Consider the following 13,095-nt stretch of genomic DNA (forward strand, 5'->3'; position numbering starts at 1 on the left):
ACTAAAAAGGTTTTCGTAATTTCTCGATTTATGTATGACGATAATGTGTTATAACGCCTGAAACTTTTAGAGCAATTTTCTTGTTTTACGAGGCTTTCTAAGGTTTTATCCGAGAACAAACTAACGTTGGCTATATCTTTGGTGTGCCTCTTAAGATCTTGTCGGTATATAGATAAATAATACATGTTTCCTGGATATAGTTCTTCTGACATCATTCGAAAGTTAATGCTCGACGTAGAGCAACTTCTCTAAACCTTGAAACGCATCTGATATACATCTTTTTAAACGCAACGCAATTTAGGTCGAAAATCTTGTTTGACCAAACATACCATCCACTTTCAAGTAAGATTCTGTCGAGAACATTAATGACGAACACGCATAATTTTCTACCATTTTGGTTATGATCTATGGTGTTCCACGCAACCACGTTAACCATGCAATTCAAATTTAGGCGGAAACGTTCAGAATCTCAACATTTATTCTTATACTTTATTTTTAAAGTTATTATATCCATATATGTATGAATGTATATCAACCTGCCGCCATCTTTCTCTCTTTGTGCAGCAAAGTTTTTATTCGATCTTTTCTTTTATACTAATTTTTAAGCAAATTTAATTTTTTCCTTGATTGAAACGTATTTATCGATGACAATGAATCTCAGATAATCGAAAAAAGATATTAAAAATAGGGAAAACAAAAAAGGAAAAAGGTACGAAAGACACCGACGAGGATGGGATTCGAACCCACGCGTGCAGAGCACATTGGATTAGCAGTCCAACGCCTTAACCACTCGGCCACCTCGTCAACCGTTAACTTTTTATTTCAATACACAGAACATGATACATAAAAAATTTCTCAAACAATTTATTTTTATTAAATAGGCTAACCTTGAATCACAAAGGGTAATTGCATTTCGGGTGATAATTATAACGTCTCCATAATGTCATTTTCCTATGCGACCGGTTTAATGCAACGTGGCTACGTAATCTAAGATCTAAGATGTAGTATCTCGTCTAAACTTAAATCATCGTATCGGCAAGAGAACTTCGATGATACCTGGTTCGGATGTAATACAACTGACTGACCGATTACACGAAGTTTTTATTGGAAAGGTTTAAAGCGACTTGGATCAAAGTTGGGCGATGGAATTCATCGGGATGGATTCGCTGTGGGAAAGCGAAAACGAAATAGCAAATTCCTGGAGAAGGTGTATCAAGAGACTAGTCGTAATTAGGATATAAATGTTGTTATAAAACGAATAATTATGGAATCGTGGACTGATCTCGAGTGGAAAACAGAAGAAAAAAATAAAAATCGTTATCATCTGCTTATAAAGAAACTAATTTATTCGTATGAAAAATACGTATGTATCGTAGTGCACTGGATTTTTCACGTGTAGGAAAACAAAAGGTCTTGTTTCATTGGCTGGCTGCCAGGATTGACTCGTCTGCAATGCGACCTGTCTGCCATTCTCGCGAGCAAATTTGTCGAGGTTGTGTTTTGTTCGACCGGCAGCCGGTGGTCCGCTGTTCTTCCCTGACCATTGGATACAAACGCGCGCGTGAGTTTGGCTGAAAGATGCGACCGGGTATGCAGCTTAATGGAGGAACAGGGAATGAACAGCGTAAACAAACGCAAAACATTCGCGAATGTTGGAGAGAACAAATGAGGGAGAAACGGACGCCGGTGATCGATCGGTGATATTCAACGATCGCCCATTACTAAGAAGCAACGAGAAGGTACTTTTTCCGTAAGACAAGTAGCTTCTTCCAAGGTGCCGAGATTAGCTCTCAAGAGGACCTCCGCGATTACTTTCTCGGCGATAATACTTTGACGAGGCATCGATTTCCTCAATTTGCCAGCCACATAACGACCAAACGTCTCGAAATGGTCGTCCGTTACGGAGCTGGCAAACTGTCTCGGAGAGATTTCACACGTCGAGTCCTTCGGCTGACGATCTTGAAAGCTTTCCGGTTGTTGATGACATTTCCTTCTGAGAGGATCGGTCGATGCGGAGGTGGAAATTCTTCTGGCGTACGAGCCCTCGGTTTCAAGGATGATCGGTTGAAACGCCGGAGCAGAGCTAGCTGCCGGGGACGGTACAGGTGACGGTGGCTCGATCTTGTCTACGTCCGTTTGCACAGACTAGAAAACAGTTACGTTGTCAACTGTAATTCAATGCTAGCGACATGGACTATAGTGTATCGATCAAAGTACGTGTATATGTATAACGATCAACGAACGAACGCGATACAAACAGAGTCCAACGTCCGAACGTACCATTCGATACGTCGTTGCACTGACTCGCGTTGTTACGTTTCGCTTTATCGTATCGCGTTGTTAGGTTCTATCTTATCGTATCGCGTCGTATCGTGTCGTATCGTATCGGGTCGTATCACGTCGTGTCGAGTTTGCTCTCAATGAAATAAAAATGATTTCCAACTTGCATAATCTTTCACACGAAGTATTCGTGGAAGACTGTTTTAAATATACGAATATATGGACGAACAAACCAACATTTCGACTTTCTTTTTGATTAAAACGTAATTTTCAGCGCATCGTAACGCTCGTCGAGTTTTCGGATCGATAAAGTACCGTAAAGAGGAAGAGAAATAGATAGAGCGAAGGTTAAAAAGAAATTAAAAGCGAGACTAAAAATGGCAGCAAAGAAAGGATAAAAAAGGAAGAAACGAGCTTGTTGCTCGTATCGAAGAGATGTATTGCTCGCGAAATATTTATCTTCTCGTTCTCACCGTACTTACTACATTCGTGACGTACCACGACGTTACAGAACGAAACGCAACTTGAACGCCTTTGATTACTTATTCACGAACGACAAATTTGATTTTTCAAAAAATTGAAATACCAAAAGCTTGCGTGATCGTTTAAGAATACAGAAGTAAAAGTAGAATGCAAATGAGCATAGATAATAACGAATGGGAGGGGAAGAGAAGGGACGGTTTTAAGGGGAAAGGGAGAGCGAAAGCGAGAGAGTGCGAAAGTCTGGATTTGCGCAGTCTCGGTAACTCGAGAAAAATTGCACGAGGTCGTACCATCATCTCCTCTTGAGAGAGATCCGTTGGGTTAGCCAAAGCATTCTTAAAGTCTCTCTCTTCATCTAGTGGACTCGTTTCGTTCTGTTCCGCTACGAACTTTAAAATATCGTAGTACCATAACGAAGATCTGTATCGTAGCCGAGGATTCTGGACCATCTTTTGCGAATTTCGCACCTTTTTGTATTCCCTTCTGAACGCGGTTCTAAGCGTGTTGATTTTTCGTATGACAGTCTCCTTATCCGCGATCGGATTAACCTCCCTCAATTTTTGCACGAGAGCGTCATAAGCACGATTTCGAAGTATCCTGTCCTTGTATCCCCTATACCTGACCTGCCACAAGCAGCGGAAACTACGGTAGAGGTGAATGAATTCCGCGAGGAAATCATGCGAGTATCCGACCAAATCCGACATGTTGCTTGGTTCGCGCGGATACGATTCCCAAGGAAGTCGATCAGAAATTGATCTTTGGCTTTTCGATCAATTCATGCACTTACGAAATTGCGTGTTTTTATATAGGTGTACGGTCTTTGAAAGAACGTAACGCGATTTTCTCGCCACGCGGTTGACTTACGATCGAACGACGAACGCGAGCACAAGTAAGATAAACGTAGCGTGGATGACCGCGCTCGACGTTCGACTGAGGGGCCACCAGTCCACACGAGTCCACAGGCCGCTTCTCGAACGGACGATCGTCAGATGGTAGTCAGATGTCGATCGTGTATGCCTGCCTTTGGAAACGCGTACCTACGCGTTTGCACAAACCACCTTGTTGCCGACCAGATCTTTCTCCCTCCAGCAATCAGAGGTTTGCTCGTGCTTGTACAAGAGGCCCTACCACGACATGCGCTCGACGCCACTCTTTCATAATTACTCACATTCGTTTTCAACGCAGCAGTTTTTTTCTTTATACTCCTTTCCTTCTTCTTTTTTTTCTTCTATTTCCCTTCGAATTACATCGATTAAATAACTATCCCTTCTTTAATTCTTTCTACTATTGCGTTAAGTTCTTCTTTACAAACTGATTCTTCGGGAGAGAGAGAGAGAGAGAGAGAGAGAGGCGAGGACAAGGTTTCGATCGAAGTATACGATTCGACTGGAATCAGTGCACTGCACGCAACGCGTTCGCACTAGAGAACGTTTGACAGTCGTTGCGCGTAATCACGTGATATTCTCGCGATCGAGTAACCGTTCACGACGAATTTTCAAATCGTAGAAAGCTTGAAATTCGCACGGATCCAGTCGTACTTGAAGCGCTTTGTGTTTTACCAGGTTCGAGAAGGTTTGCGCAAACGCGAAGCGTGACAAGAGGAACCGTGGCGGAGGTGTTGCGGAGCAGGGTGAAGGCGAACCGACTCGATGGGTCTCTGTCTGCGTCCAATGAAAGCTATTTCCTGCTAGTGTTGCCAACGTGACCGCGCAAACACGTTTCACGAGCTGGTCGAGTGCGACAGTTTATGCACCGCCACGCCTCGACGTGTACCACTCGCGTTCTTAGTGCTTCGTACGCGTTAATTGTTGACGAAAGGTTACCGTTCGACGCTTGCCTCCAGACATTCCCACTTAAATAAATCTCGTGGCAAATCTATCTGTTTTATCGCGAAACTAGCGAGCGCGCACGTGCAAACCACGCTGCATAGTCTCGCGGAATTGGTTACAGTTTCGAGATCGCGGAAAGTATCTCTGGAAAATCGAAATTGCGAAATCCGAGAAGCAAACACGGCCGAAGGCCGGTTTCGCCAGATCGGAGGACGATAGCGCTGCCGCTATGTGCGAACCTTCGCGCCTTATAAGGTACTAGTCGCCAATTCGTTCGTCACTCGATTCCCCGTCATCTCGATACTCGCGATAAGTCTCCTTCGTCGTTACTTATTTATTTATTTGTTTGTTAGTTATGGAATACCGGCCTAATCAAGCTATAGATTATACCGAATACTTTCCATTTTGAGTTCGAACATTCTAGCTTGACGCATTTCTTCGTGCAAAACGTGTTTTGAAAAATAAACTAAGGTAAAAGATTGAGAGAAAACGAACAAGAGACTCGTAAGTTATAGGAAGAAAGAGAAGAGAGGAGGAATGAAGAGAACGGAGAGGCGGGGCGAGAGTAAGCGGATATTATAAAAGGAGAAAGGCAACGATGTTTAAACACGAAAGACGTACTTTCGCTTACAGATAACGCGAGAAAACGAAATCATTGATATACAAATTGTTGTGCAATTTTGAGAAAGAAAGATTTAGATGTAAGGTGTCGGTGGTGAGCGTCAAGTCAGAACCCTGTCGCTAAATCAACGTTTCTCTGGAAATGTAACGGAGACACGATATATTTACATCAAATATGTCATGAATTGACATAAGTTACAGCCCAGAAAGCGATACTTTGTTCGAACGCCACGCACGTTAGTACATCAGTGTCAAAACATTTAAGGGCTTGCATTTGGATTTGTTTCAAACGATGCGATTCGCTTGCCTTTTCCCTTCCTATTTTCGTATCTCTTAGAATAAATTTACCGGTACCTGTTTTCCAGAGTATCTATGTTTTTGAAATACTACTAACACGCCATTCGCTGAAAATTTATACCACGTACTATGTTGAGACAAAAATAATTTGGAAATTAGCCGATAACTCCGAAAATTACAAAGAAAATCTCCTTCAAGACACCAATTACACATTTCGATCGAACGATCAAACGTGCGATTGCCAATCATTGTAAATACATAAGGCGACTTAATTCGTATTAGTTCGAGCGCTGTTCTCGTAATCGTTGAACGAATCCACATCGTGAATAACCCAAAATTACATGTACATATGTTTGTTCGGTACCACTTACTTCGAGTCATCGACGAGCTCGCTGTTTTCCCATTTCTTCAAAAAGTTGTGTTTTCACCACCGAGCCGCGTATCACGGATCATTTACCGATATCAGATAAATTTCTTTAATCGCAACACGCTTGAATCTGTGTGTGGAGAGATTTTAGCGGAGACTGCGATCCCTAACTTTTCGCGCACGCGCGTCAGCTTGACTTTGTTATCTTCGTATACGAATTTTTCACCGGTGCCCCTGTGCTGATTTATTCTTCGGAATGCTTGGTAAATAAAAATTGAACGCGGCAGCTGAAAATTGCGGCCAGCAGCGTGCGTGCAAGTAGAAATCGTACCGGTGGAATGCACCGGTGGTTCGGACGCTAGCTAAAGTCTCACTGGCGAGACTGGCACCGTTGCGTTGCGTTGGTTCGTTTCACTCATCGTAGGCTTCCACTCGGTCGCTTTCGCGCGTTTATTCCGAGTGTGGCGTGTGTTGGGCCGGGTCAGGCCGAGTCGACCAGGCCAGGCCAGGCTAGGCCAGGGCAGGGCAGGGCAGGGTAGGGCCAGGCCAGGCCAGGCCAGGGCAGGGCAGGGCCAGGCCGGCAATCGCCGCCGTGTACCCAAACTATAATAGATCGCAGCACTGAATACACTTTGTTTATGTAAGCTGTTATGACGGCGTCTAGTTCAAGATCAAAATAAATGGAACTCAGAGTTTCGACTGCCAGTTCCTTTCGAAATACGACAACCCTTTTGCATCGAATATTACCTTGACGTATTTTGCTTTTTAAGGGAAAAAATGAAAATTTAGCAGTCGCTCTTCGTTCGAACTTGCAATGTGTGCGTGTGCGTGTGTATTCTATATGCATATGTATATACATATGTATGTATACGTATTTTGTGTTTATGGCAGCCTTAGTATTTTGTTTCTTAAAATTCAGTATAGAGACGATATCGAATGCAAAGCGATTTCGATTATGGAAGACGAACGATTATACAGGAAAGAGAGCAGACGTCGGGATAGCGAAAAAGGGAAGCGATTGCGTTTTTCTTTGTGATCAAAGAGAACCTCTGTCGGTCACCGAATCTGTTACCGAGTCGCTCGCTTTTCGTTCTCTGCACCGTTTGCCAAGAATCGCTTCAACTCCAATGTAAACGTGCCTTTTATTCAAATTTTCAGCTAGACGATACGACGACACATTCTCGGAAGGAAGATACGCGCGAACGAATTCAAAATGTTTATCGGTTTGGCAATGGATATCGTTCGAGATGCGGAATACGATAAACTCGTTTCGAACAAATCCTTGCACCTTTCTTCTCACGTTCGAAAATATTGCACAAAACGCGCTTTGCAATACATTTGATTTTTTATTATTGCAACGTATTCGTTAGACTTCGTACGGTTGAAAATTTGATTGGTTGAGTGGTTGATACGATGTAGGAAATCCACATCGGAATACGTATATAGACAAGAAACAAGAGATAGATAGGTTATGAGTGTGTGCGATGTTGCAACTATTCGGGAAAGCGGCTTTATGGTTTGTTGGAAAAGAAGAAGACGAAGGGGAAACACCGTGAAAAAAAAAACGAAACGATGAACACCGAGTATGAGAAAGAAAGCAATAGACAAAGAGGACGATGCTAATCCTCTTTGTATGGAAAAACCGAGTGGTTCGCCAAGCAGACTACGAAGCAGAACAGACTTTCGAATAAGCTATTCAACCAGTGCAATATACCGTACAAATATAGCGTATCCCGTCTAGACGACGTGACTTTTCTATACAAACGAAAAGTTACCTCGTTATTTCGCGAGATTCCCATGGAAGGCGCGGCGAACGGTATGGAAAAGCAATACCGAGATGTTGAAGTAAGCAATTGGTCTTCTTTATCCGATTGTTCTCGCTCGTTAAGCAGCGATCGGCATATTCCTGACGCAAGTCGGAACAGCTAAAAGCTTTTTCTTCACGCGGTGCCGCTCTACCGATTGTTCGCGTATAAGTTAACACTCCTCTTTCTTTCTCACCGCGGTGCGACGTCGTTGTCTAATAAATTCTACTCGAACAAAGACTAAAACGTTTCAGACCATACTCTGCGAGCTGTACCTAATAACCTGGTTTAATTAAAGCTATATTCAAAACCGGCTCGTCTACGAGTCGTTTCTTCGATGTCCAATAACGCAACTGAACGGTGAACAACCGCGAGGAACTGGTGCAAACTCGATTCGAACGACTTTATCTCAACGTATGGGACGTACAATACCATTCCCTGTGAAAGAACATATTCTATAATGTTTGTATGACATAGAGTGACAGTTTGTCCCGATCGAATCATATGGAAAACAGTATAAAACTAGTGTAGTTTTCCAAGCGAAGAATTAAGCGGAAAACATAATAGAGGATCGATCGATGATTAATTAACAAATGTGGGACGTCGTAATTTACAATGTCACAAAAATTCCAATTGGTTCTATACAAACAATACTACCTATGATTAACGAGAAAACTCGAAAAATGGGCTTTAAACTCGGTATCTCGGTGAAAAGCTTTGTGTTACGGATACATCGTAGCTACAGAGCGATACGAAGGCAGACAATAGAGGGTAAAGTTATGTCAGAGAGAAAAAAGATAATGTGTACTGGAAACTCTACTATGACTACGATACGTTCCATCAATGACGCAGATTCGTGAAATGAAAAGAATATTTCTTTTGCTCGGATGTTATACATAGGTGTTATACGTACGCTCGATGAGAAAGTGATAGAAAGAATTTCATAGCAGTCGTCGACGCGATTGAGAAATTTTTATTTTTTACTCGTTCGTAATCCTCGAATAGTCGCAAAACGTACTATATCGGGATCGTATAACGAATCGCGAAACTACCAACGAGAGGTTGAATATTTCAGTTCGATTGAATATTCCATAGTCTGTGATGTGAGTACCTCGTTATCGAACCTTGTCTACCATTCCTATCTCACATTCTTGTTAACGATAGTGCTTTTTCTCTGCGTATAATATTATGCATACTGAAGCTACATTTAAGATCAGGGCTGTATCTCAGACAATTTGTCACACCCGATTTGGTTGAAATTTTACAGATAGCTTAATTTTCCATTCGAATGTTACGACCCAAAATTTTCCGAAAAATATTTTCCCACTTCAGAGTCATTTCTTGTAATCTTGAAAACTTCCATGCTTCGATTTGGTTGAAATTTTGAAAATAACTTCTTTTTAGATAGAAACAACATTTAAGGGAACGATTTTTTGGTGATTCGAAGATTAAAATTTAAATTTTTCAGAAAACGTTTTACTAGCGAAATGTCACTCCCTGCGTTATCGATACAGCGATGAGTGCAAAATTGGACAATGAAAATTTGAAGAAGGCTATTTGCGGGAAGGATCATGAATTCTTGGTATGATAGATATGTACTTAAAGATATCCCTAATACTACATATCGTATTTTATATAGTTTTGTTTTAGATCTTCTTAACCGGCCGCCATAAAGCAACTGGCAATCCTTGTTAGTGAGATCGTCCCTATTTTGAATAATTACCTTCATTTTATTTTGTAATCTACTTTATACATTTCAATTGGAGTAATGTTTAATTTTTATTATTCGATAGGTATGATAGAGCGCGGAGAAAATAAGTATCACTTGGTAATATGTCCTGACAATAAACGCGACGAAACTATACTACTGTCGTTAATCAAGAAACACACCTTAGCTTTCGAATCAATAAAAATGATTCTCGCAAAAGTTATTTTTATCTAATAGGAACCTGTTTTTGCGGAAGTTAAATTATTCTTTTGTATGTTCGATCCATTCTTAAATCAATCAATGAAACAAAAAAACCATAACTTGGAGGATGTTTCGTGGAAGAATGCACCGGTTGGTTAACGGGCATAACCAATTTGACCTGTGTGTCATAACTGGTTCGATAAGATTGATGAGAATAATAATAACGGTAGTAGTAGTGCAATAGCAGTAACAGTAGCTGTAGCAGTAACAGTAGCAGTACTAGTAGTAGTTGTAATAGCAGTAGAAGTAATGATAAGAGCAGTAGTGACTGCAGTAATAGTTATAGAGCAGTAACAAGCTATGGTAGTGATTATTTTGACTAGAAATAAAAAAGCACATCGACCGCGTTCTTTTATTCCGCGAACTTCGCTAGACATTGTTTCTGAAATCAATCGACGAAGTCAACGAATTAGAAAAAAACTGTGATATTAGCAGTGAAAATAATTGTTTGGGACAGATACTGAAAAAATACCATTGTTTATTTTCTATTAATAAAATTACGGTTCTTACATTTTAAAATGCAAATTACATTAACCGAAAAAGGCATTGTTGCTGGAGCCCTCTGTCGTGCAATTGTGAAGTAACGATGCAGGGTGGTTAGACATGTTGTTAACGGTTTGTCCTCCCCCTAATCCACCTCCAACGCATCCAGCAGCAATATCGCCACCACCACCACCACCACCAACAACAACACCACCACCACCACCACCACCAACACCACTACCACCACTGCTGCCACCATTTGTATCGGCAACTGCAACGGGTGCGGCGAGACCAACGTCGCCACCTCCTAGTCCGACTCCGATTCCAGCTGTTCCGCTAGCATTTCTTGTTCTCAGAGGTTTTACGTCTTGTGAAACTTCGTACGTTTGATTCTGTTGATTTTGCAAATTGATTTCATTGTAAACGAGTTCTTGAATCTTCAACCTAATAAACATTTGTCTATCGAGCGGTAAGCTTTTGAGAGGATTTCGAACACTCATCAAAAAATGATAAGTATCGTCTCCTTCTTCTTCTTGCGAGATCCTTAGTCTCTTTTGCAGAGATTCAAATCTTTTTCCGATTTTACTCATCTTACTCTTCTTAGGCGGTGGCATAACTTGATGAAGACCATCGTCGTTCGAGAGTAAAGATTGACAAGAATCACCATCTAAATCGTCAAATTGAGTTTCCTCGTGTCCTTCTAAAATATCGATCTGAGGTTCGATTTGCGTTTCTTCTGGTGACGATCGAAGGGCCGCCGAGCAATTTTGCGAAAGAGTGCACCCAATTACTCTTGAATTCATTTGATCTCGCAGGAAGAACAGGCTCTTGAACCAAACCCATTTTGAGTCATGTTCATTAGCGCCACCATCGCATTTTCCTCTATAAGTTTTCTTTAATTCGTTGCGGAAATTGTCTCGTAAGTGCTTCCATTTTGATTTTGCGACGTCCGCTGGAAACGAAGATTCTCCGTTAATTTTTTTGTTACGATAACAAATTTTTCGAAACTTTCCTACATGAATAATGCGCATTCGCATGGCTTTGTTACGTCGATAACGATCGACAATTGATGAAATGAAAAAGTTATGAAAAATAAATGGCCAAGAAAACATTGCTTCGTTGAGCATAAAATTTTGTAGCTCTCCAAGCGTTTAATCGTTTGCCCACGAATCCAATGGATTCAAATTACCGCGACCTCAGACGGAATATTGTGTAAACAGTAATTAAAATCATGCTCGCTATCAATATTACCACAAATTATAGACATCGACTGTAATTAAAAAGTTATAGAAATGGCGACGCAATAACGATCGACCGTACGCGCTCTTAGAAAGTAGCCCGTTTTCCAGCAAATAAATTTAATATGCTCAGATTGTAATTGATCTCGACACGACTATATCGTGTACACGTACGTATACACAACAAGTTGATCGAGTCGTTCGCTCGGTTATTCGATAGCTTGATCGAGGAATGAAAAGGACACATGACATACACAATACACAATCGTAGGAAGGTGGTAGTGGAGGAGGGACTGGTACAAGTAGAAACGGTTGAAAATGTGACGGTAGAAGGGAAAGAAAAAGTGGAAGGGATGCGATCAAAAGGGGAAAAGAGAGAGAGAGAGATTGAGAGGGAGTAAGGGAAGAGAGAGAGAGAGAGAGAAAGATTGAGAGGGAGTAAGGGAAGAGAGAGAGAGAGAGAGAGAGAGAGATTGAGAGATAGCAAGGGAGGCGTATAACGACGCAGGCGCAAATAGAAGAGGCGGAAAGAAGAGAGAAGAGGGAAATGGGAAGAGGAAAGAGGAGAGAGAAGAGCGAGGCGTATACTCACTGGAGACCTCGCAAGCCCTCGCGATCTCTCGCCACATCTTTAGAATGACATCGCGATTGTGATAGTTGACGTTCTTCTGGTCCCAGATCGCGGGCCTAGCGTGCACCTCAGTGATCAGTCTCTGGAGATCCATCGTCATCGCGTTCCTACGCGCGTTCGCGTTGCATCTCCTGGACGATCGCTTACTAGCAACTCGACGGTTGAGAAGCGTGTTGCCGGAGCTGAGTGAGGATGCAGCCGCGCGCGAGCCGCTTCCTCTAGTTACGTTTCGTTGAGATTCGTTGGTGTGCGAAAGCCGATTTCTCGGTTGCTTTGTTGTCGATTCCTCGCTGGAAATCACTTGCTCCCCTGGCTGGTGCTGTTCTTCCTTGATCGGTGGGATCGTGTCGACAGTTTCGTTGACGGTGTCTAGTACTTTGTCACCGCCACCGCCACCGCCACCGACGACGACGAGCTCGTCCTCGTCGTCGACGTTACTGTTTCGTCGCTGTTGTTGTCTCCTCTTCCTCCTTTTACGCCTGGCGATACGAGGACTGCCGGCCGAGGAGGAACTCGTGAAGCTGAGCCGAGCGGAGGATCGCAGGCGAGACGAATCCAGGGCTTTTTCCTCCTCGACTCGTGCACGCGTGCCGCCGTCCATACACGGCCGGTACACGCGCGCGTCCAGCCGGGAAGACGCGCACTCGCCTCAACAAACGAGTTCGATACGCGAGATGCTCTTCGCCGAAAGAAAGTCAATTACTGTACGCGCGCACGTTCTCGGCCGTACTCGCTCGCGATACGCCGCCGATCCGCCTGGCTGCTTATCCGCTCGCTAGCCAGCGCCGAGAACCCAAGTCCGAACCTTCCTTCGCTTTTGCCTACGATTTCAGCTTCGGCTTCGGTCTCGCTCGAGTTTGCGCTCGGCTCCGCTCGGTTCCGCTCGGTCCGACTCGGTTCCGCATCGCGCGCCACCGCTCGTCACCGCTTGTCACCGCTTGCGATCTCTGCTCGACAACGCTCCTCGTCTATCTCCCAGAATTCTTTACAACTATTTTCCTACCAGACCTCTCCTCTTCTCTCCTCTCCTTTCCGCTTCGCTCCTCTCCGCTTCTCTCCTCTCCTCACCGCTCCAGTTTCTTTCCTTTCCTT

At 42.9% G+C, this 13,095-nt stretch overlaps 2 protein-coding genes, 1 long non-coding RNA gene and 1 other non-coding gene across 4 annotated transcripts; 1 reads left to right on the top strand and 3 right to left on the bottom strand.

Annotated features, from left to right (window-relative positions):
• Nucleotides 1-722: 722 nt before the first annotated feature.
• On the bottom strand, nucleotides 723-804 carry TRNAS-GCU. Its single transcript has one exon. It is a non-coding gene; the product is annotated as a tRNA-Ser (tRNA).
• Nucleotides 805-1,704: 900 nt separating this feature from the next.
• Nucleotides 1,705-3,467, bottom strand: LOC100649543. Its single transcript, XM_012312917.3, has 2 exons — nucleotides 3,054-3,467; nucleotides 1,705-2,145 (listed from the first exon to the last, which is right to left on the bottom strand). The coding sequence occupies exons 1-2, from the start codon at nucleotides 3,465-3,467 to the stop codon at nucleotides 1,705-1,707; spliced, it is 855 nt and encodes a 284-aa protein (XP_012168307.1).
• Nucleotides 2,009-12,998, bottom strand: LOC100649420. Its single transcript, XM_003398501.4, has 3 exons — nucleotides 11,965-12,998; nucleotides 10,162-11,086; nucleotides 2,009-2,145 (listed from the first exon to the last, which is right to left on the bottom strand). The coding sequence occupies exons 1-2, from the start codon at nucleotides 12,602-12,604 to the stop codon at nucleotides 10,182-10,184; spliced, it is 1,545 nt and encodes a 514-aa protein (XP_003398549.1). The 5' UTR covers nucleotides 12,605-12,998; the 3' UTR covers nucleotides 2,009-2,145; nucleotides 10,162-10,181.
• On the top strand, nucleotides 4,204-9,316 carry LOC125385798. The gene is made up of 2 exons (XR_007225442.1): nucleotides 4,204-8,785; nucleotides 9,151-9,316. It is a non-coding gene; the product is annotated as an uncharacterized LOC125385798 (long non-coding RNA).
• Nucleotides 12,999-13,095: the final 97 nt, after the last annotated feature.

This window comes from Bombus terrestris, chromosome 10 (assembly GCF_910591885.1).
Source record: "Bombus terrestris chromosome 10, iyBomTerr1.2, whole genome shotgun sequence".
NCBI lineage: Eukaryota > Metazoa > Arthropoda > Insecta > Hymenoptera > Apidae > Bombus > Bombus terrestris.